Source organism: Diadema antillarum, unplaced genomic scaffold (assembly GCF_040938485.1).
Source record: "Diadema antillarum isolate AM-2024a unplaced genomic scaffold, OU_Dant_1.0 seq00001184_RagTag, whole genome shotgun sequence".
Taxonomy (NCBI): Eukaryota; Metazoa; Echinodermata; class Echinoidea; order Diadematoida; family Diadematidae; genus Diadema; species Diadema antillarum.
In genome coordinates, this window is record NW_027271984.1 from 66,310 (window position 1) to 92,925 (window position 26,616).

Below are 26,616 nucleotides of genomic sequence, written 5' to 3' on the forward strand. Positions count from 1 at the left end.
TCTGAGCTCGAGTAATCTATTTCTTAATCATCTTGAAAGGTTGTTGAGCTCACCTGGACAAGATCATCTCCTTTGAAGTACTTTGTAACCTCGTTGGTACCAGTGATGAATGACCTGTGTGACAGACAGCGATCAGCAAACACTCGATTAGAATCACACTGTAAAGTCCTTAAAGATTGTTACAGTTCTCAACTTGTCAGTGGTGTGAGAGAGCTTTACATGCATGCAAGCATCATGTTATTTATGGGTTTTTTTTTCCCTGTGGTACTACCATTGTCATGACTAAAAGGGGACATATATACAATGTACTAGGGCAACCAACATTCACACATGTATCTATAACTCAGGGAGATTCCTCAGAGTGATCAGGTTCTGGAGTCCTGTGTGTCACATTCATTTCAATGGTCAAAAATAATTTCCAATTCAGGGAGACTCCAATATTCTCTTATCTAGACATGAAGAGATGTTGATGTTTTCAGTGATTTCATGACATTTTGCTCCTACGACAATTGCTCTTAAGAAACACCTGCATACTAAGTAAAACATAAATTGTACCTACCAACATCATAACCCTAACCCTTATAATAATCCTCACATTAAACTAAACCTAAAACCCTATCACAACCCTAACCCTATTTAAACCCCAAGTCCTTTAGAGAAAATAAGACCGGAGTAAATGTCGTGTCAACGTTTTCAGTAGGCCTCCTTCAGACAGAATAAGGGACCAGATTTGGCAACTTTGTATATTTGAATAATCCCATCTGGTCAGTTTTCACATCTGGATTTTCTTCTGAATATACCCCCTCCTTTCAGGGGGGGGGGGGGGGGGGGGGGCATGAGGTGTGAGGTGTAAAAAGCGGAACACTTTACCTCTAGTCTTTTCCAACTCACCCGAATGCATTGTTGTAGGCCTTTCCTGCTTCCACCATGGCATTGCACAACTTTACAAGCTGTTGGTTTACACAAGAAGGAAGAAGAGAATCAGAGAAAGAGAGCATAATGAGACAAACACACAGATAGATATAGATAGATATATATAGATAGATAGATAGTATGTTTAGATTCACATAGAACAAGTAGATGGGCATTTCCACAGTAAATGGGTACTTTTCAGGGATGTCTCTATATTTTCTGTTTCCAATGTGCATTACCCCTGAATACAATCTGATCTTCTAGAACACTTCAATGAGAGATAATTTTGTCCCAAAATTGCTTCAAACAAGCAATTTATTAAAATTCATGCCAAAATGAAACATTTCGGGTGAACGCGTGTAACGCAGGACAGAAATCTATGTACTATCAAACATAATGGAGGTCAAATTATGAATGCTCATTGAAACTTTGCTGTTTTTCAACTGAATGGCTTAATTTTGATGAGAGAAGATAATAAAAGCTGTAAAATTCTATTGAAAATTGTGTTTTATACCATTTCTAGACTTAGTGGTGAACGCGCGTAACATGGACAGACCAAAATGTGACAAGGCGGTCTGTCCATGTTACACGCGTAGATTTCTGTCCTGCGTTACATGCGTTCACCCCAATTTTTTCATTTTGGCATAAATTTTAATAAATTGCTTGTTTGAAGCAATTTTGGGACAAAGTTATCTCTCATTGAAGTGTTTTTGAAGATCAGATTGTATTTAGGGGTACTGCACATTGGAAACAGAAAATAAAGAGACATCCCTGAAAAGTACCCATTTACTGTGGAATTGCCCAGATAGATTGATACATTACTATTATTAGATAAACGTATAGAGAAAAAATATATATTACAGTCACATTTTCAAAGTAGGAATAAGTACATGCATAATGTTTGCTTGTTTTTTCTTCTATACCTTGAGCAAGATACATTTCAGGGTTGTTGTTTTTTCCCCCCTCTCTCTCCAATGGAATATGGACAAGAGTTATTATTCAATATATTCATGCTGCTGATCCACAGGTAAGGTAAAAATCAAGTGTACACACACAATCATTTTGCAGCAAATTGTGTAACTGCACTACCCACAAGTCTACACAACCCATCGCCATAAAATTTTTATAAAGTGCTCAACTATTTTAAATAAACACATTCCGGTGTATTTTATACTCAGTGCATGATGTACCTGTACCTGATGTACCATTAGGGGTACTGCACATTGGAAACAGAAAATAAAGAGACATCCCTGAAAAGTACCCATTTACTGTGGAATTGCCCAGATAGATTGATACATTACTATTATTAGATAAACGTATAGAGAAAAAATATATATTACAGTCACATTTTCAAAGTAGGAATAAGTACATGCATAATGTTTGCTTGTTTTTCTTCTATACCTTGAGCAAGATACATTTCAGGGTTGTTGTTTTTTCCCCCTCTCTCTCCAATGGAATATGGACAAGAGTTATTATTCAATATATTCATGCTGCTGATCCACAGGTAAGGTAAAAATCAAGTGTACACACACAATCATTTTGCAGCAAATTGTGTAACTGCACTACCCCACAAGTCTACACAACCCATCGCCATAAAATTTTTATAAAGTGCTCAACTATTTTAAATAAACACATTCCGGTGTATTTTATACTCAGTGCATGATGTACCTGTACCCCCCCCTCCCCCCCCCCCCCCCCCCCCCCCCCCCCCCCGCATCTAACTTCTCCATCTTTACACAACTGTACACACACAACCAAACAGCACATTTCCTGCTATTAGCATGCAGAGCACATTAAGATCATCTTTAACCACGACTGTTTCGGGGGAGGGGGGGAGGCAAACTTTGTAGGATAAGGAGAAGAGATCATGTTCTATTTCCTCATTTGCACATACCGTGTAACTGCCACTGTAGCCCATCTAATAGCTATTACACTGTAGCTACTGATACCACAGAATGATATGCTAGCTAGTTGATAATCTTGAGTAATTTCAGGGAATTTCATACAGAGAAATATCAACAAGTTAAAAAGCATTTTTTTTTTTCTGAGATAACTTTAGTAAAGTGATGATACAAGGTAGCAGTGCTCATTGTTGTAAAACATTTACCGGTAGATGAAACAGGAATGTACAATGTATACATGTATATGTCACTGCAAAACTTTCACACTTCCCAAAGTATGTTTTGATCTGTATCAAACAACATGTTTAAGTTGGGATACCAGCTAAACTATCAAACACTATGAAACTTCCACAAGATACCCCTCCCCCTAAAAAAAAAAATAAAATACATTATGTTCATAGCCCTTAAATTTTACACTACTGTAAAAGTGGATATTTTCATATTTTTTTAAATATTTCTAGCCTGAAAGTAGTACACCTCTCAGAGGTAAGCACAAAGCAGGAAGTTTAATGGTGGATCACTTGAAAAATACACTGCTATATAATGGGTTGTACACCATCTACAGTATGTCGTGACACCGTTCACACGCAAATTTCACATGTGTATCTGCATTATTTACCACCCTAAATAACATGACATATTGCGGTGTATTTTGTGGTGTATTCTATGGTGCATTTGCGTTTAACCTGTTGAGGATGGTTTGAATCAGGGAGGTGGAAAGAGATTTTGCTACAACAAGCATTTCCCATGACGCTTGCCAGAGTATACTTGGGACTCGTCCTCGATGGGTTGATGACATTATGAATTACCACACAAAATACCATGGTATTTCACTCTCTAAAGTGTGAATTCACATCCAACGTCGAGTCTGGTACGCACCTTTTCCAGCTTGTGCTCCAGATCAGCAATATCTGTCTCTGCATCTTCCAAAGAAGCTCTGAGAAGAAAATAAAGAGAAAAACAGGAAATGTAAACATATTTTGAATTTCATATCCTTTGAAAAAAAAAAAAAAAAAAACTTCTAAAACCTTGTCTGAAAAGTCTGCTTGTGTGGCCATCACTTATATGTAGTATGCATCAAATATTCCCAAACTTTCGTCACTGTCCAACATGACAAAGTAACTGCATTTTACAGGCTATTTGTTCAGTATAAAACATCACAAAAACTACAGTATCAGAATAGAGACTTTGTCTAGACGAAAGAGGGGTCAAATTCAGCACAGTATAGGGCCTACAAAGCAAAGTGTGGCTGCTGGTAATGCTAAAAATATCCATTTCCTGCAAGTACATATAAATTGTATCTGAGGTGTACAAAGTGACTTTGCCTATGGTGTGAGTTTTACGATACATATACAGCAGTATAAGATATACCAAAGAGCTACTACTGCTGTGGGGTAGTAGCTCTTTGGATATATACTATACATGTACTTCATGCAATGGAGATGAAAATAACAATCAAATAGTATCAAGGACAGGTCAAATGCTGCACATTCACAACATTTGAAAGACATTTTAATGTTAAAGTTAGTGTGTCCCATTTGCAATTGTACATCCTTAAAATTACTTGTAGACTCCTCTCATTAGCTGGTACGTCGTAGAGGTACATGTACAAACATACGTATGTAGGTAATTCAGACATTGACTCAGAATGATAAACCTGGAAACTTATGATAGAGGGGGAATACTATGGATTTCAAGTGAATTTATAGCCAGACCCTGAAAAAAATTCCATTGGTTATCCTCACTATGACACAGAGGTGTATTCTTGAATGACATGGGGTTAGTAATAGTTTTATTTCTTTTGTAAAAACTCGGAGTTGTATTACAGTAAGGTTTAATACATGATGTTGGGAGACATTATTTTCTGACCTTACGAAAAATTTTGTGATGTTAACGAAAGGATCATGTACGACCTTTAAAAGTTTCTTCCATGCATACACAAATATGCCTCCAACTGACAGATATGTACAATATGGTGTGTGTGTGTGTGTGTGTGTGTGTGTGTGTGTGTGTGTGTATCGGGGTGTGGATGGATGTGTATATATGTGCATGTGTGTGTGCAGGGAGGTGGGAAGAGACCTCCCTGGTGTGTGTGTGTGTACAGTGTCTATTTTGGACTTTGATATGAAAGGGGAAAAGGACCAGCAACTGAGGATAGGATATCATAATAATCATAATCCCCCAGTAGGCATTGGCATAGGGTGTATCCGGTCTCCAGCTCAGTCAGGGCCTTCCACAGACTTTTGCTACTTCTGTGTGTCAGAGCCATTATCACCTAATGGTGGTAGCATTTCAGCGGAAATGGGAGTTATGTACAAGTAGGTAGCTTCACTGGTGGTATGCAGAAAGTATATACAACTTGTAAGTCACTCCAGAGTTTAGCAATGGTCTACAAAAAACTCTTAACCATGGCTTTTCAAAGCATTCATTAATCTTTTAATTAGTATGTGGGTCAATCCATGTCAAATCATCCAGTGCTTGTCACCCGACCCCCTCCGATTTTCTTTAAAATCGCACCAAATGTTCCCCAAAGTGTCTGACGGAAAATCCCAAAATATTTTGCCCCAAGCTCAATTGGTTGCTAAGATACAGCCTCACATAGCAACCGGTGCGCATTCAGAAAAATTAGTTAAAAGAAAATTAGGCATTTTTGATTGATTGTGGTGGCATGGATATTTATGCAAAAGCATTCATTTTCTGGAAATTGAGAGAACTTTATAGTCTTTGCAAGAAAAACTGACTGTGACGCGAAATTGACTTTTCGTTAACGTGCACGAGGTCACCGAAAATGGTGTTAAATGTTAATTTCCAAAATTTTGATGCATATTTAGAGGCTAATATCTGGATATATTTGGATTAAATTTCAAGGTCATGATTATGTAATGAAAGTGTTTTGTGGTGTATATTACTAAAATATGTATAACAGACTATCCCTACTGCAAATATCACAAGGCTAGGCCTTTTTATCTTGAAAGCCTGGACATTTGAAATGTCCTCTAAACCCAATATGTGATATTACATGGGAATTTGGCCATTTACGACCATTTTCGGTAGGGTAAATTTGCCGTTGAACATTTCGGGAGCAAAATTTCTTTGGTAACCCAAGATAATATAGGTAAATGTCTATCAATACTCAAAAATTGGTGCCATTCCTAGGTGGGACGAAGGGTGATCCGTGACCTTGAATTTGGCACATTTTTCATTTTTGTCAACTTTGAGGGCGCTCTCCGTAAAAACTGTGGGCATGAATGCGCCAATTTTTTTCAAAATTACTGAGTAAGTCAAAGCCTTCAACAGCATAATATATTAGAACCTAAGGTGATGAAATGTGGAAGATATTAGCCTCTAAATATGCATCAAAATTTTGGAAATTAACATTTAACACCATTTTCGGTGACCTCGTGCACGTTAACGAAAAGTCAATTTCGCGTCACAGTCAGTTTTTCTTGCAAAGACTATAAAGTTCTCTCAATTTCCAGAAAATGAATGCTTTTGCATAAATATCCATGCCACCACAATCAATCAAAAATGCCTAATTTTCTTTTAACTAATTTTTCTGAATGCGCACCGGTTGCTATGTGAGGCAGTATCTTAGCAACCAATTGACCTTGGGGCAAAATATTTTGGGATTTTCCGTCAGACACTTTGGGGAACATTTGGTGCGATTTTAAAGAAAATCGGAGGGGGTCGGGTGACAACTTTTCTGAAAATTGGATGATTTGACGTGGATTGACCCATGTACATTGCACATTGTATTTTAATCTGTATCTAAAATGACACATATTCCACATTTAATGAAGTATGGTATATATATATATATATATATATATATATATATATATATATACAAGAATATTAAAAAAGTGATTATACTCCACAAAATACACATCTGCCATACAGAACATCTATTTATACACACTTGATATGGAATACCAGTGATTCTGACTTTTAATACGCACAGTATACAATGAAAAATCTGAGCTGAGAGATGTATAGTGTAGGCTATACTGTTTTTCATTTTAATAGCTCCAGAGAATGAAAACTGATTGATTAAAAATACCTTTTCTACCTTCTTTGCTCTCTTACACTGTGGGTTTTCCCATGCTACAGAAATACCTTGCCAAATCAGACGCAGAACGGGGTGTAAAATTTACATATGGTGTATCACACTCATTTATCATGAACTCAGTGTACATGTAATCAGTCCCTCTGATAGGATCAAAGGCAACACACCCACCTGCTTCTACCAACAGCATGGAAACCTTTAGTCTGATGACATAAGATCAATGAGCAATCTGCAATTGATAAGCTCATTCTACATCCATCGGTTCCTCCCATTATTGGAGTTACTGTATGTGTTCTACATTAGTCTCAGTTCCAGACCTAAATATTGTTTTAGCCTGATTTTTTTTTCATTTTATTCTAAATAGCACTTCAGTTGAAACATAACTAAAAACAGTAAAAGATGAAATTCAAACAAATGCATGAGACATAATTCACTATGACAGGGCTCAACACAAACTTGTTTCTCTGGTGGCTTGTTCGGGCCACAAAAAGCTTAGAAATATACATGAGATTTTGGTGGCCCAAAAAAGAAATAGTGGCTCAAAATAAAAGGAAGTATGGAAATTCATTTTGAATTTCAGATGCCCAATTGGGCCACCATATTCAAGATAACCTTTTAGGGAATTTGGCGGCCCTACATCAACTTTTAGTGGCCCTGGGCCACCACTAACATTGCACCCTGACTATGAATGAAAGGCATTTGGTGCACAACATAAATTACATGAAAGTGTTAGGCACCACGAGAAAGAGAGTTCCTTTTAATAGGGAACATGGACTGCATAAAAAAGATTAACACTTGAAACACATACCTGCATTACAAACACAAATGATAAAAACAAAAGAGAGTTGACCTACATTGTCTTGTGAATATAAATCATTGTACTTTGCATTGAGACTAAAGAATATTTAGTATCTACACTTGTACGGTGTATTTCAGAGTATATTGTAACAGCAGCAGCAAAAAGAATAACGAACTAACAAACAAAAACAAATGATACAAAAGTAATAATACATGGTATGAAAATATATGCTATAAAATATGGGTATTTACATGTAAATATTTTTAAACAACAGACTATGAGTGATTACAATGTACACTTGAATATCATTATGCTTCAATTTTGTATAACTTCACATTGAATATCGTACACACGTTTGTATGTAATTTGGGCTGGATGAAAGTTACAAGTGTATTAAAATGCACAGATTCAATAAATCTTGGCATGAACTCTTGCATTTTGCATGGGCAGGAAATGCCTTTTATTTTAGAAAGAGAATGCACACATTCATGTTCTGCAAGCTTGCCAAGCAAATCTCGCCTGTTAATTGCAGTTTACAATGCATGTTAGCCATTGTGGGCTAACCATTCAGACAGTTCAAGGTCACTGCCTACATAGAGTGATGACTGTCGACCATGAATTACAGTGAAAGCGAATCAATTTCTTCTGTTTTCACTGCTCTTAGAGCCATCTGCTGCAAACCTGCGAATCCCGTGTCTAATGAATTCATCGCTCCCCCCCCCCCCCAGCTTCCTGTCACAGAGACTCCAACCCCAATCACCTTCTGATCTGGAGATTCTCCCGCCCGAAACCCCTAGCAAATGGGAGACTCCAAGTTGATGTGTGCGAAGCGCAAAATTCCTAGGGTTCTAGATGTTCTCTGGTACTATCTAAGGCTTATTTTTTCAACATACGATAGCAATAAGTAAGAAATCCTTTCCACCGGGAGACACAGAGCCAGGGCGGGAGAAATCAAATCTCAAGCGGGAGAACGGGAGATTTTGCAAAAATGGACTTTCGGCGGGAGATCTCCCGTCGAAAACGGGAGAGTTGGAGTCTCTGCTGTCACACATTCCACAGTATCAGAGACAGCTGACTTTGGATAGAAAACCACTTCCCTGTACCTTTAATAGAATGGAAACACGGTTGTGTCACACATAACGAAACTTCATATTTTTCTTTTTAAACTGCACGGAAAATGACTAAACTACAATGTACACAGAATTTTGTGACGAAATGACCATCAATACTACAGATATCTGCATTGGTGCGCATTAATACTAGACTGTTAATGTTCAACCCTGAAGAATAATATTATTGTGCTGCTCATGAAATTAATGCATTTCATTTTATGTTTGTATTGCTGTGTATATTATTACAGTATCAAGTAGGCACTAGACTATAAAACTGCACACAAATATCAAGCTATAAAAATTTGCTTTGTTTTGGTTCAGTTTAATATACGTAGGAATTAATAAGTGGCATCATGTTTCATGAGGAAATTTTAGACCATCCATCAAATTTTACATGGTAGGCCTGTGGCCCTCCCTGTTATGCACATATGTACAATTACATTTTGTAGGCCTATCCTGTATACAGTACCTGTCTATACATACTGTTACAATACCATGTAAAAGTATTCGAAAGCTCCTCTCTGTATTACTCAAGTGTAATACAATATCCAATAATGTACAAGAAACAATGCTGCTAGTGGTGATAAAGGTTTTAAAAACAATTTTCAAACCATCCCACACCATGGTCAAGTTTGTTTGCTGTAAGCAATTTGGTCTCGTATTCCATTCATTAAACCTTTACTGTGCTTTCTGGCTGACTGGAGCAGATGTATGGAAAGCAATAATTTATTAGTGGCAAATCATAACTGTCAATGAAAAGAAGTTTACCTTTATATCTCCAGAATCCTTTACTGTGTCACTACTGGCACCATGATCTCCCTGATGGACTAATAAATGTACATTGCTACACCTGATCAGTGAGCTTGCTACACCTCATTAATAGTGAGCTTGTTATACTTGATCAGTGAGCTTGCCACACCTGATCAGTGAGCTTGCTACACCTGATCAGTGAGCTTGCTACACCTGATCAGTGAGCTTGCTAAAGTTTGCAATCAGGTCAAATTTGGGAAATGAAAATGGCTTTGACAAGTTGTAAGTGCCTAGGCCTGGGCACATTTAAAAGACGGAGGCCAATTTAAACATGGGATGAAAATTGCACTTTCAGTTTCATTACAGTTTCATTACATTCATTGAATTGTGTTAAATCAGAATTTTTATATGTTCATTCTCAGTTTAGGCGAGGTGGTTCTCTCACAGAATTTTCCCTCGAAGACAGTACTATACCCACCTCTCAGTCCGTCAGAGATCTCGGAGTTATTGTAGATAAGCACCTGAATTTTCAACAACACATTAAGAACTCATGTCGTTCTGCTGCTTGGGGTATCTGTAAAATTGGTAAAATCCGTAAGTTATTGGATCAGTCTTCCACTGAACGTCTCATCCACGCATTTGTTTCTTCCCACCTTGACTACTGCAATTCCCTGCTTGTTGGTCTCCCTGCTTCTAGTATTGCACCACTTCAAAGAATTCAAAACACAGCTGCTAGGCTTGTAACCCTTACAAAAAGATCTGACCACATTACTCCTGTTCTCCAATCCCTCCACTGGCTCCCCATACATCAACGTATCACCTTCAAAATCCTCCTTATCGTTTACAAGATATGTAATAATCTTGCTCCATCTTACCTCAAAGACTTAATTTCTTTCCGCTCCTCCACTTCAACCCGTTCTCTTCGTTCTTCCTCCACTCTCCAACTATCACATGGTCCCCGTACCTGCACCCGCTATGGTGATAGGGCTTTTTCTGTTATTTCCCCGTCTCTCTGGAATAAACTTCCTCTCCATATTCGTAATGCTGATAACGTTGATAAGTTCAAGTCATCGTTGAAAACTTATCTGTTTACTCAACTTTAATTATGTTGTTTTGCTGTTGCATGTTATATCATAATTTGTATATTTACATAATGCTGTATTTTATTTTAATGTCATACTTCTTTTTTTTTTCCGGATGAATGCGCTTAGAAACATCAGTATTAAGCGCTATATAAATGTTATTCATTATCATTATCATTACAGCAGGAGTTATCCTGAGGGGTCCATAATGAATGTGTCAATCATCTTCGACAGGTTACGAAAATGAATGTGCAATGATTCTGGACTTAGTCTGGAACAGCTTAACTTTTGTTTTTTATTAAAGTGGATGTTGCCCTGAAGCCTGAAGTAATGACAGAGATTATTCTTTTTGCTGTTTCCCTGATAATCTCTGGTTTGTACACAAGTATTATCGGAATCACTTTTTGGGGAAATATAGTAACTGCAACCTCTCTTCCCCAGTAAGAAATTGATGTTGCTAAGAGTACTTACAAGAACTTTTGCAAATTTGCAAAGATTCAGAGTAAAATGCACTCGAAAGTTCTTGTCTACAAAATGCATTGAATACCTGTGGCCATTCACGAAAGTTTCATGCCGCGAATATTCCTGATTTTACAGAAGATGCCATAACAAATCAATTCAAATCAAACTGTTCTGGTCATCTGATTTTTTTTTTTACTCACTTTTTATATCAAAAGCCCACTGGAACATGATATGGAATTGTACTTAAAGTACAGTGTATGTAGGGCTACTGAGTCGAATCTTATCGGATGAAAACTGGGACACATCGTTTACATTGACAATTGATGGATACAGGTTTTCACTGCTGCTTAATACAATATACTCCTATCCCACTGGTGACCTTGTGAGCCTATCACTGTGACTGAAGCAATCTTGAGCAATGGGAGATATCAGTGTCTGTAGCAGATTGCACGGCCAGACTCATTACACACAATTTTGTAGGCTCCACTGCTGGTTCATATCAAACACAAGATACAGAGTATCTACCCTATACTTTCCTCCTGTACATTTGGCACGCACACAATTCTGGACAAGACAAACAAAATGGAAGGGACTTTCATATTTAATACCTGTTTTTTGTGACCTTTGTACATGTATGTGCATCTGTACTTTTGTCCACAGCACAAAACATTGTACTGTAGCTTCACAACATAAAGAGCTCTCAAGTGTATCTGGAACCACGGTTTGGTCGTAAATTCAGCATTTGTAACAGACAATGTTCAGTCACAGGATGTACAAAATGTATGAGTGATGGTGGACAGACTACAAAAACCGTTACCATTTGAACTGCACTGTCCTATGTCTGCCTTCAATTGGTCAGACAGTAGATTCAATGGCAGAAAACACATGAAGTGTTTGATTGTAAAATGAAGTAACTCCACTTTATACACATGTACAAGTGTTCTGTTAAAGCTGCTAATAAATACAGAAATAATGGGAAAATGGGATGCTTTTAATCACAATTTTGAAAATATTCCTTGTTATTCAACAAGTGAGACACAGTACAGTATCTTATTCAACAGGTGAGACACAGTACAGTATCACTGGAAAGGTTCTATTTTACTCTATCTGATGATGGACTTACTTTAAAATTTCAAGATTAGCACTTAACTCGTTTTGCGATCAAACTCTTTATCAATATGGGAAGTGCTGTAAGAGAGAGAGAGAGAGAGATTCACACTTTACCTGCTTCCTTCCAGCATTAATCACACACATCATTAATTGTTGCTTCCACAGACCAATTTATGAAAACATACTACCCAGGTATTTATCAATCATCTCATTAAAATCTGCCAAGTGACTACTCACATGAAAATGAAAGCAGCCCGAGTGTATCACAACAAGAATCCATTTTAATAGTCAGAATTAATTATCACCCACGCATAATTATCTCACAAAGTTAGACATGGTGTATCATAATGTGAATGAAACCTTTCCAAATCACATTAAAGTGCCAATGTAGAACACTTTTTCAGAACACTGAAGTAATATCATGACAAAGTAAGTCTACGCAACATTGAAAGTGATCCCGCTGTCAATGAAAAGCAAATATGTACTCTCAACTTAACCTCAGTTTTTATGGGAAAGAATAGATTTTACTCTCAACCCTCTCAGCCAGTTATATGCATCCAATTGCATTTGGCTCTCCATTCCAAACAGTGTTACGTTATCTGAGTATCGAGATAATTGATCTTGTCACTGTCAACCCCTTTAACATGATATATAATGTATATCTTTATATAATTTGTTGTCATGAAGAAGAGCTGTTTTTGGCAGCATATGTTGCATTCAAATCAAATCATTCAATCAGCATGGACAGAAAAATTGTATGAAATGAATACAAGAGAAACATTTATCCAAAGGCAAAGCATGGGAAAAAGACCTTCTTTGCATCTCAGCATACAAGTACTTGTAAATATAACAATATCAAGATCTTGTTAAAAGCCTGGCAGAAGATGCTGATGAGCCATATGATTGCTTATAAAGTACAGGTATTCACATCCAATGTTATTGACGCACTTTCTATCGTATTTTCTCTCAAAACTTGCACTGATTCATTGTTTCAATTCCTCTGCTTTTCTTTTTTCACGAAGACTGCCACTTGATCTGAAGAGGCTGCTAAGTGACGGCCAGACGTTTTCTTTTTCATTTCTTAGTGTGCAAGTAACAGGATCTATTGTACGTACATCTGCGCTTTGACTCTTTTTTTCCTTGCAGGAAATTTAAGAACATCAAAATACTGGTTTAGATTCATGGAGGTTGGTAATTAAACTTCCTAAACTTTCAAAATGGTATACAGCTATTGCATAACGGAATTCTGTTTATGCATCTTCTAATTGATAAAATCCTTTGGTTGTGCAACTTTGTTTCCTTGTCTACCCCCCCCCCCCCCCCATCCCAACACTGTTAATACAGACCTTTAAAATATTATCATTATCGCAGTATACAATATTGTACAGTTCATTGACGTCACAGGGACACATTCGTAATCATCGCTGAGACAATTTTTTTACGACGGTAACAGAGGGTGACTGTGTGCGCTAGGGACCGGCAGCCATGGGATCGAAATTCTCGTCATTCTGGAAATACTCGCGTGCCCATTGCTGTCCTCGCTGCTGACAGATGGGCCAGGCTTCCCGAGGGGGCACGTCATATGTTTGTGCTTGTGGCGGGAAGTCCCAGCCATCTCCAGCTTTCGGCCCAAGTACTGGAATTCCACGGACTTCCTGTTCTCCTTTATCTTCTTGTGCTTTTTTGTTTTTGTTTTTGTTTTGTTTTGTTTTCTTCATTTGAACACACGGTTTATCTGGCACTGATGTGTTCTAAAAATGGAAAGAATGGACATACTGTAGTACTGTAGCCTCTTAAACCTGCATATAAAAAGGGCACCTATGAAAATGATTGGTCTAAAATAAAGACAATACTGGGGATACAGAAATATTTATAAAGAAAAACCATAATTTTATCATATTTCCTATGTATTTCTTTATATTTGGGTGAATAGTGCCCTCAATGGGTAACCTTGAGAAAGTTAAAATCTTGAGTATGTAGAGTATTAAAAGTTGCTCTACCCATGTGCCAAATATGACAGTGATAGATGAAATAATAAACAAGTTTATAAGTTTATACAGGGGGTTCAATGTAGCACCCCCCCCCCCCCCCCCCCCCCCCCCCCTTGGGCCTGGAAGGGTCAAAATAGCTTGGGCACTAAATTGTTTTTTTAGAGTGAGATGATAGTGTATACAGCTGTTTCAAATCAATGACTACTGACTTTAAGTGTTTCCACGCTACTGTTAGTTTTTAGTGTTAATGTATACACTGGAGGGATTTTTAGATGCATTGCATACATACGTACAGCTTGTACCCTTTGGATATGACTTCAAGCATGGCACACCCTTTTTAGATCTCTATGATTTTAATGTCGATACTGTTCCTGCTCTGAACAATGTACTGTATTAAAAATGAAGAATATTCGTGTGCATTCTAATTTCACAAATTTCACGAGGCAAGATTCGCTATTAAAAATCAAAATGCACGTGAAAGTTCTTGTCTACACTAATGCATTGCATGTTAGAGGCAACTCGCAAAAATTTCATGCCGCGAAAATACTGTGTTTTACAGTATGTTTCCTTTGTGTAAAATGTATTATGAGTGTGTGCATCTGTTTAGATAACACATTCCTTTATAAACAAAAACAACAACCAATGAGGAGATCCCTGAGAAAGAAATCTTAAAGGTAGGACAAACTGCAGAAACTTTTGATTTTTGCTCTAAAATAGAGACATTGTATGCATATAATATGCAGACATATAAGAAATGATTGAATTATTATAACATTGTGATAGCACGATTCAAATTACGTAGCAAACGAAAGTGCAAAAATATTACCTCAAAAGGTACACACAAAGTATAGCCATCTCAGAGCATATACCTGATTGTGGTTACTTTGTGATGTTTAATATTCATTTATATTGGAACAATGAGCGAAGATAATGGGATGCCATCAGGATTTGAACCAGTGACCTCCGGATGCTAGCTCTGTGCTCTACCAACTGAGCTATAGAAAGCCCTAGTGCAGTGTTCATCCCAGAAACTTACGTACAAAACACGTAATTCTCAATGATATTCAACGGAAAGTTTCGTAAGACCTATCATGGATGTTCCTAAAGTGCAAGCAGAAAGATACAAAAGTACATTTTGTATTAAATGAAGCATCTAATTCAAAGTGTTATTGTGCAAGTTTTAGAATCTTGTACTAATTCCATGTGATGCCCTCTTTAGGTGAGAAACCTACTGCACCACAATTTGTGATGTCATAGTGAGAAAGTAGAACAACATCTACATGAAATATAAAGAGCACTGCATAAAAATTACTGTAATATTTCTAGGATATTGCTAGAGAATTTGATCTACAGACATGTACATGTATACAAGTGTAGCTCCTCCAGAAGGCATGGAGAACATTCCAGTTTAAAAAAATATTACAGCAGCAAGGCAAGACAACATGTACTTTATCATTAAAAAATAAGGAGAGAGAAGAAAGTATCCCTTTAAAGCAGATAATATTTGTTGGAGTGCCAGCGCAGTCTCGACATGATATAAAGCTGATGCCAGAACCATTTATCAAGCTGCACCAAGCGTGGCATCCTCATCATGTGTGAGATGTTGTCATCCCAAGCCACAAGGATTTAAACTGTTATGTTAACAAAGGCCTACACTATACATGTACATACACTGTACAGTTTTGTACATGCCTCTGAGACGATAAATGTACCACAGCACAGTATCAACCAATATATTGTCTTAGAACTGACAGCACATATTTACATTTCAAACATACTTGAAGAGAGTTCATAAAAAAAGCTTGGTGTTAGAATCTGAATGCACAATGTTGTGTATCAAGTTGCTATCTGCACTAAAATTGAAGATAGATTACAGGAACCAAAACTGGAAAGTTCCACGAATGCTCCATACAGCGTGTAAGTGATATCTATTTTTTGGTATGCAGGAACAAGGTTTCAGGTCTTGCTTTCGACCAATAAAATCCACTCCATACGTTTATGTCAACTTTGATGGCATGAAATCACTTTGCAAGTCTGATGTTGTACATTTGTAGACCATACAAACTGAAGAATGGGATCACTGATAATTGATCTGTACACAAATCAAGCAGGCTGAGTTGTACTCTTTGCATCAAATTACAGTCATGTTGTTCTAACTTTAAGAACATCTAAATGGTGACTTTCAAGTGGGAAAGTGGTGTAAACTTTATGTACTGTATTTTTTAAATACTTAAAATACATGCTGTAAGCCTACATGTATCAAAAGGTGATGACACCATCAGTTGTACTAATTTGCATTAGTGCTTGAAGGATACACATGTGTAGGTACAATGAAATGTCAATGTCTTGGTCAAGCATGAGAAACTTTGAAAGAAAGTCAAGTTGACTGCCTTGATTTTCTTTCATCCACTCACCACAATGATTACCCAGTAACATCCTCTATACTATTAATGAGAAACTCTGCACACATTTCCATCTTCTTTGACAATTTATGTTTCAATTTGGATAGAATTTCTGCCTTCCTTAATCTTTGATTTTACTTCATTCAGTATTTTCTCAAGTTAATTTGACCATGGTGTGGCATTGCATTTACATTTTAAGTTTGCTTCTGGGATCAGAGGACACAAAAATCATCATACAAACCAACAGTTTAAAATGTTAACATTGTATACCCCTGGTACTCAAGTCAGAGATGCCACCCTTACAAAGCAGCATTGCAATATATCCAGAGCAAGGCTAAAAAGGCATACTTTAAGGACAAAAAAAAAGCAATCTATAGACAGTATACGTTGTATTATGCACCCACATCCAGTTTGTGAAAAATGATATTTTCAATGAAACTTGCAGTGACTTCCTTTTAGCAAAGAACATGGTAAATTATGACATACTGCCAAAAAAGTAACTTTTTTATCATCTACTATGTGAAGTGCTTTGTAGTGTACACCCTGTACAATGTACATAATTGTACATCTGTAAAGCTCTGCACAAAATGTGTAGTTACAGCAAGGAGGTACTAGTACCTCCTTGGTTACAGATCCAGTAGCCTTCTGCACTGGATCCCTCAAGTAGACCATTGAAAAAAAGTGCACAAGCACTACCGGCAGACAGCTTTAGCTTCAGAACCTTTAAAAACTACCTACAAATAAGTATGTATGCAAAGAGGAAGGATATCATGAGACGGTTGGTTGTTCCTGTGCCCCATATTCAAAGTGCATGGTGCCATTTCCATATGTTGCAGTCAACAGTCTGGATTAAAACTAACAGCACAAACTTGAACAAACAGAGTGAGCACTACATTGATGAAGTGTCCAAGTCATTATTCAGATATGAAACGAAGAACATTTCATTTAAAGTTTCTCGCATTTCACAGAACAGAGATATTGATCGCAATCCATGCAAATATGCAAATTAGACATGGTGATGATGTAATTAATTCATATTGCACAAAGTTCTTGTAAAAATACATGAAAATGTTGTATTTTTGTGACAAGATTTAGGAATTTCAGTCTGCTTTACCTTTCAATGTGATCAATGCTCAATTATCACACAGTAATGTGCTCCGACAGAAGATACAAATTTGTATTCCTGATTTGTTTTTTTTTATTAAAAAGGGAACATGTGTCAGGGAGTGAAAATTTGAGTGCAGGCCAGTGAGTGACAGCTGAAGTGATGACATAAATTACCTCACTGTAATTCTCAGACCCTTGTACCATACGCAAGTACAAACACACTCATATTGGTGCCTCAACTGGAGATATGATCGTTCACTCAAAGTAAACGGGCATACTTTCTATTATTTGTCTCTGAAAAAAAAAAAAAAAACTTTCTTTTTCCAATAAATTGAGGAACTGAATTTGAAAAACATTTTAAACTAGAAATGTCGCTATGGCGACTGATATGCCTCCGCCATAATGCATGATTCTCCTAATAGGTCTAGATAGTACATGTGGACAATGTGTGATTACATTTTTACAAAACTGGCAAAATAATGAAATGACAAGTTTGTCACAAATGTGTTGAATGTTCACCTTCCTTTACCTTGGTTTAATTGGATGAATAGGAGAGCATGTATTTGGGGATTTAAGGACTTTAACTTGACTTTGACCCATTCATACATTTATGCATTCAGTAATTTTCATGGTACCGGTATGGAGAAAAAGTGCAATTTCTGTACTGAATAGTAAATTGTTACCATGTTCATCTGGCCTTTGACCCTAAAATTCATAAGATAATCACGTTCAGGTAGAACATGCATAAATATGCAGTAAGTTCCACGATAAATTAAGCCACTTCCGAGATATGGAGGAAAAAGTTAGTTCAGCACTTTCACTTGATCTTTGACCTTTTGACCTTTGAGGCAAAAAAAAAAAAAGAAAAAGAAAAAAAAAACTCTCCAGAGAATTTCTATTAGATTACACATGCATACACCAAGTGTAAAAAAAAATAATAATCCTGCTGGCATTGCATGAACATGAGGGAAATAGTAAAATTTTGAAGTGTTGCACTTGACCTTTGACCCCTGACCTTTGACCCCATGAACCCTACATTCTCTAGATAATCACTGCCAGTCAGTACATGTACATATACTATGTTCCATGAAGATACCTTGAACAATTTCCATATTTACAGAGAAAAAAAAGAAGTTTCAATACTTTTACTCGACCTTTTGACCGTTGACCTTTGACCTCATGACCCAAACTTTCACCAGAGAATCTAAACTGGGTAATACATGTATACACTAAGTTTCAAGAAAATATCTTCAGGCATTGCATAGATATGGTGGAAATAGTGAAATTTTATGTATTTGACCTTGACCTTTTGACCTTTGACCTTGAGCACGTGCACCCAAAAAATGGTAGGCACAACTTCACCCCCTAATACACATACATGCTAAGTTTCATTAGGATACCTCAACAGGTTTTGATAGTTACCTTGTCCACAAAATTCATTACGGACGGACGGACGGACAGACGGAAGGACGGATGGACGGACGGACGGAAGGACGGACAGACGGACGGACGGACAACCCGAAAACATAATGCCTCCGGCACCACTTCGTGGCGGAGGCATAAAAATACCTAAATTCAGTTGAGTCATAAAGTACAAAAAATCAGGTTTCATGTAGTGTACATGCAGTACACCTGTGCATACACCACAATCGATGATATGTGTTACAAAAATTTTCAAATTTCCCCTTCTATGATGTAGTGTGCAAACTTTTCACCTACATCATGTACATACAGGTCCTCGGTATTAGTATGCAGAATGGGCATATGCCTGGTGTGAAATGTATGGTACAATACCCTTGACTGAAGCTATTTGTGAGAACACACACACACTGCAATTTGTACACACATATTCACTGCATCTTTATAGACTCATATGGAGTACTGTATACGCCGAATATTTCACGAGGTTTTTATTTTCCCGAATTTCGCGAGTCAGGTGCTATTCATGAAATTAAAGACAAGAAAAATAATGAATCTGATCCCGATATGATCATGTGACGCACACGTATACATTTCTCCGTTCAGTACAGTACTCCACGATCGCGAATTTAACCACTCGCAAAATCATTGGGACGTCCCGATTCGCGAAAATTTAGACTCGCTATATATATGACATACCGTATGTACAATGTATACAGTGTACATGTAGCTTTGAATCGCTTGCAAAGACTTTGACACTGCCATCCCTACTCTGTATTACAACTGATGAACTATTATATATCCCACCATAGTAAGGTTCGCTGTTTGAGCAACTGAGCTTTCCTCCTCTTCTTTTTGTCTAAATACATACTTTCATGATTGCAGCTGTACAACCTACAGTACGTACTGATATGACTGTGCATGTCAATCTTCTTTTATTCCACACACACAAAAAAGAGAAGTATTGCAGATGAAGGGGAGAAAAGGTTGTGGATTACAGTTTCACTCACTTCATTAATTTTTCATGCCTCAGTTACGAAGGTCCACTAAAAGTGAATCTGGCAGAATTGCAAGAAAGGTCTTTATCATAAAGCGAAGGGGGGTGGGGGAAGAATAGAGGGTTGACTCACACTGTAGCGGTGACTAATAAAGCGTCCATAAATAAAGCAATGCAAACCACAACCTTTGTTGTGTTCTATGTGAATGGAACTCTAGTCAATGGTTGCGGTGTAGGTATTGTATCCCATTGTTACATGGACTACGACATCCAGGGTGTTCCCATACTTACAGTCAGTCCAGTAATATTTTAAAGCATTCTTGTAGCACCAACTGTGATATTCAGGGTGTTGCCATACATACAGTCAGTGCAGCAATATTTCATAGTAAACTAAAATACTCATGACAGCAAGAACAGAGCACAACTTTACCTTGGAGGAGAAGTTGTACATGTACATTATACAATACTGCCCTACTTTGGCAAAAGGAAGCAAGTGACATACCATCTGAATTTGAGTTATTGATGTTTTCATAATTCACATAATGAGCGCTTCTTCCAGGCCAAATTTCATGCAGAGATATAATATGTTACAAATTGTAGATAAGACATCATGATAGTCCATTGACGTCAGTGTAAATGACAGACACATTTTGCTCTTTTACGAGAAATGTCACTTTTATCACTTGCTTCCTTTTGCCAAAGTAGGGCAGAATAGTACATTATACACATTCAATGTATAGGTACAGGGGAAACTCTGTATAACGAACACTGCTATAACAAGATATCGGTTATAACGAGGAAATTTTCCCGGTTCCAAATTTCCTTCCACACAAGTCTATGTAAAATGCTACTCTTATAGCGAGATCGGCTATAACGAAATAACTGCTATAACGAGATAAATTTTGTGACTTCCAAACAAAGAAAAACATAGTCAATCAAACCTGCTATAGCGAGGTAAAGCAAAATGCCTTCGGTAATGCTTTACTTCGCCTGTGCTATCATCTTCCGAGATTGTAAAGCTTGATGCGCCAAAAACTGTCTTGTACACACATAATCATTTTCTTCAGAGCACTCCAGCTAGCACTGCATGTTGTACGTGTAAGTGTGTGTGTGCGCGCACACTGATACATGCAGAAAATGTGGTGGGACGGCCATATGTATACATGACATCATCATGACGTTTAGCAGGTGTGAGGCAATCTGATGCTGTGATTGGCCTTCTACGTAGGGAATTCCCCATCTTCACACACACGCAGTCATAATGTACATACAGAATGTGTCACATACACACACAGCATTGTGCAGACCATATTCAAGCTTTCCACACAACACACACCCATACGATAACCACATACCAATCCACAGAAGATCTTGATACAATCGCAAGCTATATAAATTTACAAATTCCAACATCAGGAATTAACAAGAAACACATTCTTGATATTGGATTTTCTTGGCGAAAAACATCTTCTTACCCATAATGGTGAGTAATTTCCTCACACACAATATCAACTTATCAGTATTAATTGAAATATGATGGGTAGTCCCACATGTGCAAATTAATGTCTTTATGTTATGCCTTCTTTTATGCCAACTGATATAACGAGATATCGGCTATAACGAGGAAAATGACTCGGTCCCGACCATCTCGTTATATCGAGTTTCCACTGTACTACATTGTACTTTTGTGTATATAAGGTGACAAATCAGTACTACCCTGCATACGCGTACATTGTTTTTAATATTTCTCTTTGTTCCATACTCATTTGTGTACAGCGTAGGTACAAATGAATAATGAGGTAGTAAAAAGGACAAAGGCATGTTTGCTCAATGCCGGAAGTCACTTGCCAATAGATACAAAAGAAGGCAATGCAGGTATAGTGTTCAAATTGTAGTAAGCTGCCCATCAACTGTACATTGTAGCTGTACATGTACAGTGTAGGTGTCAAAAGCATAATGGTACAAAGATAACAGGTTTTCTGTGGTGCAGGATCTCAAGAGCTGCAAATCATGACAGCAAACTCTGTGCAGAAAAACAAACAACAAACAAACAAAAAAACTCAGAAAGTTGCACTCTTGTACACCCGTGCAGTAGTGTATCATACGCTTTACAATTGTACAGTGTACAATTGTACATGGTGTGGTCTTTCAAATGTTTGGTACACCGCTGACTGCTTTGCAACTTCTTACTATGTCTTTATATCGGTTTCTTTTCATAACAATGTCAATTTTCCCTGCCGGTGTAAAAGACCCAAATTATTTCCCCTCTAAATGATTGGGGATTCCCGAATGATCTTGAGCAATCCCGGGGCATTCTACAATGATAAAAAAGAAGTCCCCTGACTGGGCAAGTGTCTTGTCATACAGGCTAAACAAAGAAGAAGTTTAATACACAATGCCTTGGTTTCACTTGGTAGCTCAGTCAAAAACTACACCCCAGTTTACCATGTACTTGGTACTTTTAGAATAGATTTCGATAATACTATAATTTTATATTTGTCTTTTCTACACAGAATCACGGTATATATGTACAGTATACTGTTGACCATATTAGGCGAGTGTTTTTTGTTTTGTTTTGTTTTGGGTTTTTTTTTTTTTTTTTTTGCAATTTGAGACTTCCCAGTAATTTTGTGAGTGGTGAAATTCACAATCATGGAGCACAGTACTGAATGGAGAACTGCATGCATGCACATCATCACATTCATGTTTGGATCAGAGTCAATATTTTCGCATGTCTTTAAATAAATAGCACCTGACTAGTGAAATTCGCAAAAATAAAAACCTCAAGAAATATTTGGCATATCAAGTACATGTAGAATAGTATCAATATCAAGCACAATTCAGATTACAGGTTTGAGTAAATTACTAAATTAAACACAAGGAGTAACCACATGAACTCATGTGAAGCTAAGGCTTGTTCAAGTTGTGAAGAATTAAACCACAACAAGCTTTCTGTACATTGTAGGCCTGTACTGTAAAAGGATCTAGCAGCGGAATAGTGAAAATGCCAGCAACTATGAGTTCATGATGGTCAACTTATCTCATACAAGGTATGTACCAAATGTAGAAAGTCACACAAACACACAAACTACATTTTATTGGAGAACATTTACATACATGCTTAATTGTATAATGAATTGATACCAAAAAAAAAAAAAAAAAATGCACTGAGCCAACATCTCACCCAGGAATCATGAAAGCTGAAAGAACATTGAGGGCAAGCTGATTTTGATGTAACATGCATTTCACATCCGAGACATTGTACAATGTATGCCTACATTCTCAGGACTGTATTACATTTGTAATTCAAGAGATAAAATTATACATTGTATGTACCCTACAAACTTTTCTATTCCCTCCTACTACATGTACATGTACAGATAAATACAGGAAGGATGCACATGAGGAAACCATGATTGTGGTCTGAAGGTGGGGGGGGGGGGGGTGTCAGATGATTAGAATTGGTAAGGGAAGAAAAGGAAAGGTTACTTCCTTTTGTGTGGTATAAGAGACGAGCTGCCAGACAGTAATCTCCAATTCCTGCATTACAAGTATGATTGTATGTGGTCACTCAGCTGGGTTAAAAGGTCTAAGCAGAACCACCATTTCCCCAGATAATACGTGATTAGATGTACAATTTGGGAACTGTTGGCATACCAACAGGGCTGCACTGTTTAGCTTGGCACTTGCTGGGTTTATACTTGTAGCTCATTCTGCACGAATACCCATGAGCACTATAATCCTGTGAGCCTTTAAGAATAGTAGAGAAAAACGTAGGCTTTCATACAAAATACACAACAAAATAAAATCATGTTCTTCTTCTTACATGCACAGCATATCATTGGAGAAAGACTGGTAGTGATGTTTCTAACATGAACTTGTTAAATTCATGAAATATGCTAAATATATTTCAGACTTCTTCTTTGAAGTTGCCAAGTAACCTTCTTTTGTCATACGATGTATGACAATTCAAGAATCAGGTGGATACATCAAGCAATCCAGGAGACTTTTGCAAGTCTGCAGTCAAAATGATGAACACCAAAGGGCTCAACTAGCCTTTTACCAAAACTTTCCCCTACATCAGTTATTCTAATCCCAGCAGCAGCCCTTACACTGCAGCACAGATATTTGTGGTACAACATCAAACAAAACATGTACCGTACACTATCCTGCATTAGAGATCAACTTTTTACATCTAGGATCTACATTTTTCTTCTTTTTTTTTCTTTTTTTTTTGATTGAGTGTTCACGATGTGAAATCCTCGCTGTCTGTCCCACGCATTGCAGTTTTGATTAGCATTTAATAGGAAATGGCAAAGGGCAAAAGGAAGACAAATTACAGCTTCTCCTTGGCATTTCCAACCTTGTTTTAAAGTACGAGAAATTTACACAAACACACACACACGAATAATAATAATTTGAAATACACTGTACATATCACATGCATACACATTATGTATTGTATGGTTAGCTTTTGTTATTGTTGTTGTTGCTGCTGTTGTTGGTGGTTTCTTGTTGGGGCTTTGTTTTGCTTTTGTTTTTGTTCCTGTATGTTTTTGTTTTGTTTTTCTTTTCTTTGTTTTTTTTTTGTTTGTTTGTTTGTTGTTGTTGTTGTTGTTTTTTTTTTTTTTTGGGGGGGGGGTAGATTCAGAGGAAGTTCATACCAAAGAAACTCTTTTCACAAATTGAAAACGGTACCGTACTACCTTGCTATTAACATCTCTACCACATGTGCAAAAGAAGCATTCATTATTGAATACAACACCTGCGGCTCTCTTTAAACACAGTGTACCACAAAGAATTGCACACATTTCTATTGCCGGTCTTCTCGACTTGGTCATGCATGCATCACAGCATGGCAACACATCTCTTCCCCGTCAAACAAAAAGCTAGCTCTAGCTCTTCATTCGTCATTCTATTAAACCTCCAGCAAGATACTGTGCAACATATTTGTTTGCAACATGAGCATTACTTGTAAACATTAGAAGTTTGTAACATGTGGATTCCCACAATAAACAAGCACCCTGAGTTGGTCTATTATTACACGTGTACAAGCACCCTGAGTTGGTCTATTATTACACGTGTACAACCCAAGGTTAGAAACTTTGGCATTATCGTGATTTCTTGTCGTGAACCACTCATTTCATACTCCATTCATTGCCATTTACATTTGTATTTTTTCACTGCTGCAGCGCTGGTGCTAGTGACAACCTCCCATCTCCATTGGCATTTTTAAGCTTCTTTGCACAAAGTGAAGATGTACACGCGACTTGAGTGCCGAGTGGTGACATAAGCCCCAATTTGGCCTAATCTTTATCAAAAACAAAAATTTACAATATTTGCATGGGTGCTCGTCAAAATTGAGGTCCTTAAAAAAGGATATAGAAACAACATAGGACTACGAGCCCACAGAGGATGCATGGTTCTCGGGGCGAGCAAAGCAACCTCCTTGAAAAAATAGATTCTCGACATCCACACTTGTGTGTGTGGTATATTTTTGATTTTACTCTCCAGGAAGAGTCCAGCCTCCAGGATTTGGGGGAAGGTGACTCCAGTCCAAATTATAATCAAAGCTCTTCTTGAAAAAAATGAGAATTTGCCTTCAATAAGCTTTTTTTTTTTTTTTGCTGCCCAAATATTCCTTCCTCAGTCCCTTAATGTAGGTTTTGGCCACTTCCTTTCTGCTGGCACTAATTTTGAACGGAAGTCTAGTCTAATCTTCTACACATTGCTGTTTATCTGCTTTGACTCCCTGGCGAAAATAATGGGTTGCACGCGCGGCTTGCACTGAACAGTGCACGAGCACCCCGCTCTCAACTCGCAGCGGGCGGCGCTGGCGTAGACAACGCCTGATCCGACCCGTCCGTCACGGGATCACAACACCGACAATGCATTGCCACTGAACTGAGCTCAATAAGGGGAGACAAGATATCTGTCGAAGAGTGCAGAAATAAAGAGAAAATTACCTGAATTTGGGAGAATCTCGAAGACAGTCTTCGAATTTGATCTTCGGCTTCATCTTGATGTCTACTTCCACTAACTACTGAACAGAACACGTTATTGAGTAGATTTCCGATGGCGAAGGGGGAATTCAGTCCACTCTTCTTTCCTGTTCATGCCATGCGAATGCGTACGTACGTAACGTACACGTAGTTTGTACGTAATACTGTACGTCTCTGCTGCTGGAATGGAGCGAAGGGTTCGCCCTCTTGACATAAAGTGGGGTCAGCACAATGCAACGTGCTGCTAGCTACACACACAGCAGACACACACAGTGGACACACAGAGCCTCTGCTGTGCTCTGATGCCCTCGCCTCAAGCTAGTCTGCCCATCACTCGTATTACTCATCGCGTGGCATGTAAACAAACGACAAACAGTACACGCCCCCTTTCCTGTTTCTTCGCGTGTTTCTCGGAAAGTGAAATCTTTATTCCCACAACATTCTGCAATGTCTGAGTAAAGCGATCGGACACCGAAGAACTCCGAGGCAAGGATAATCTGTGGA

The 26,616-nt window shown here is 37.7% G+C and overlaps 1 protein-coding gene across 1 annotated transcript in view; it reads right to left on the reverse strand.

Annotated features, from left to right (window-relative positions):
• LOC139744504 (arf-GAP with coiled-coil, ANK repeat and PH domain-containing protein 2-like) overlaps window positions 1-26,245 on the reverse strand; it is an 84,872-nt gene extending 58,627 nt beyond the window's left edge. Inside the window, exons 1-4 of the mRNA XM_071654937.1 lie at window positions 26,077-26,245; window positions 3,693-3,750; window positions 892-950; window positions 54-114 (exon numbers count right to left, since the gene is read on the reverse strand). Coding sequence (XP_071511038.1) covers window positions 54-114; window positions 892-950; window positions 3,693-3,750; window positions 26,077-26,129 — 231 coding nt within the window. The 5' untranslated portion in view covers window positions 26,130-26,245. The remainder of the gene's footprint in view (window positions 1-53; window positions 115-891; window positions 951-3,692; window positions 3,751-26,076) is intronic.
• Between the last annotated feature and the right edge of the window lie 371 nt (window positions 26,246-26,616).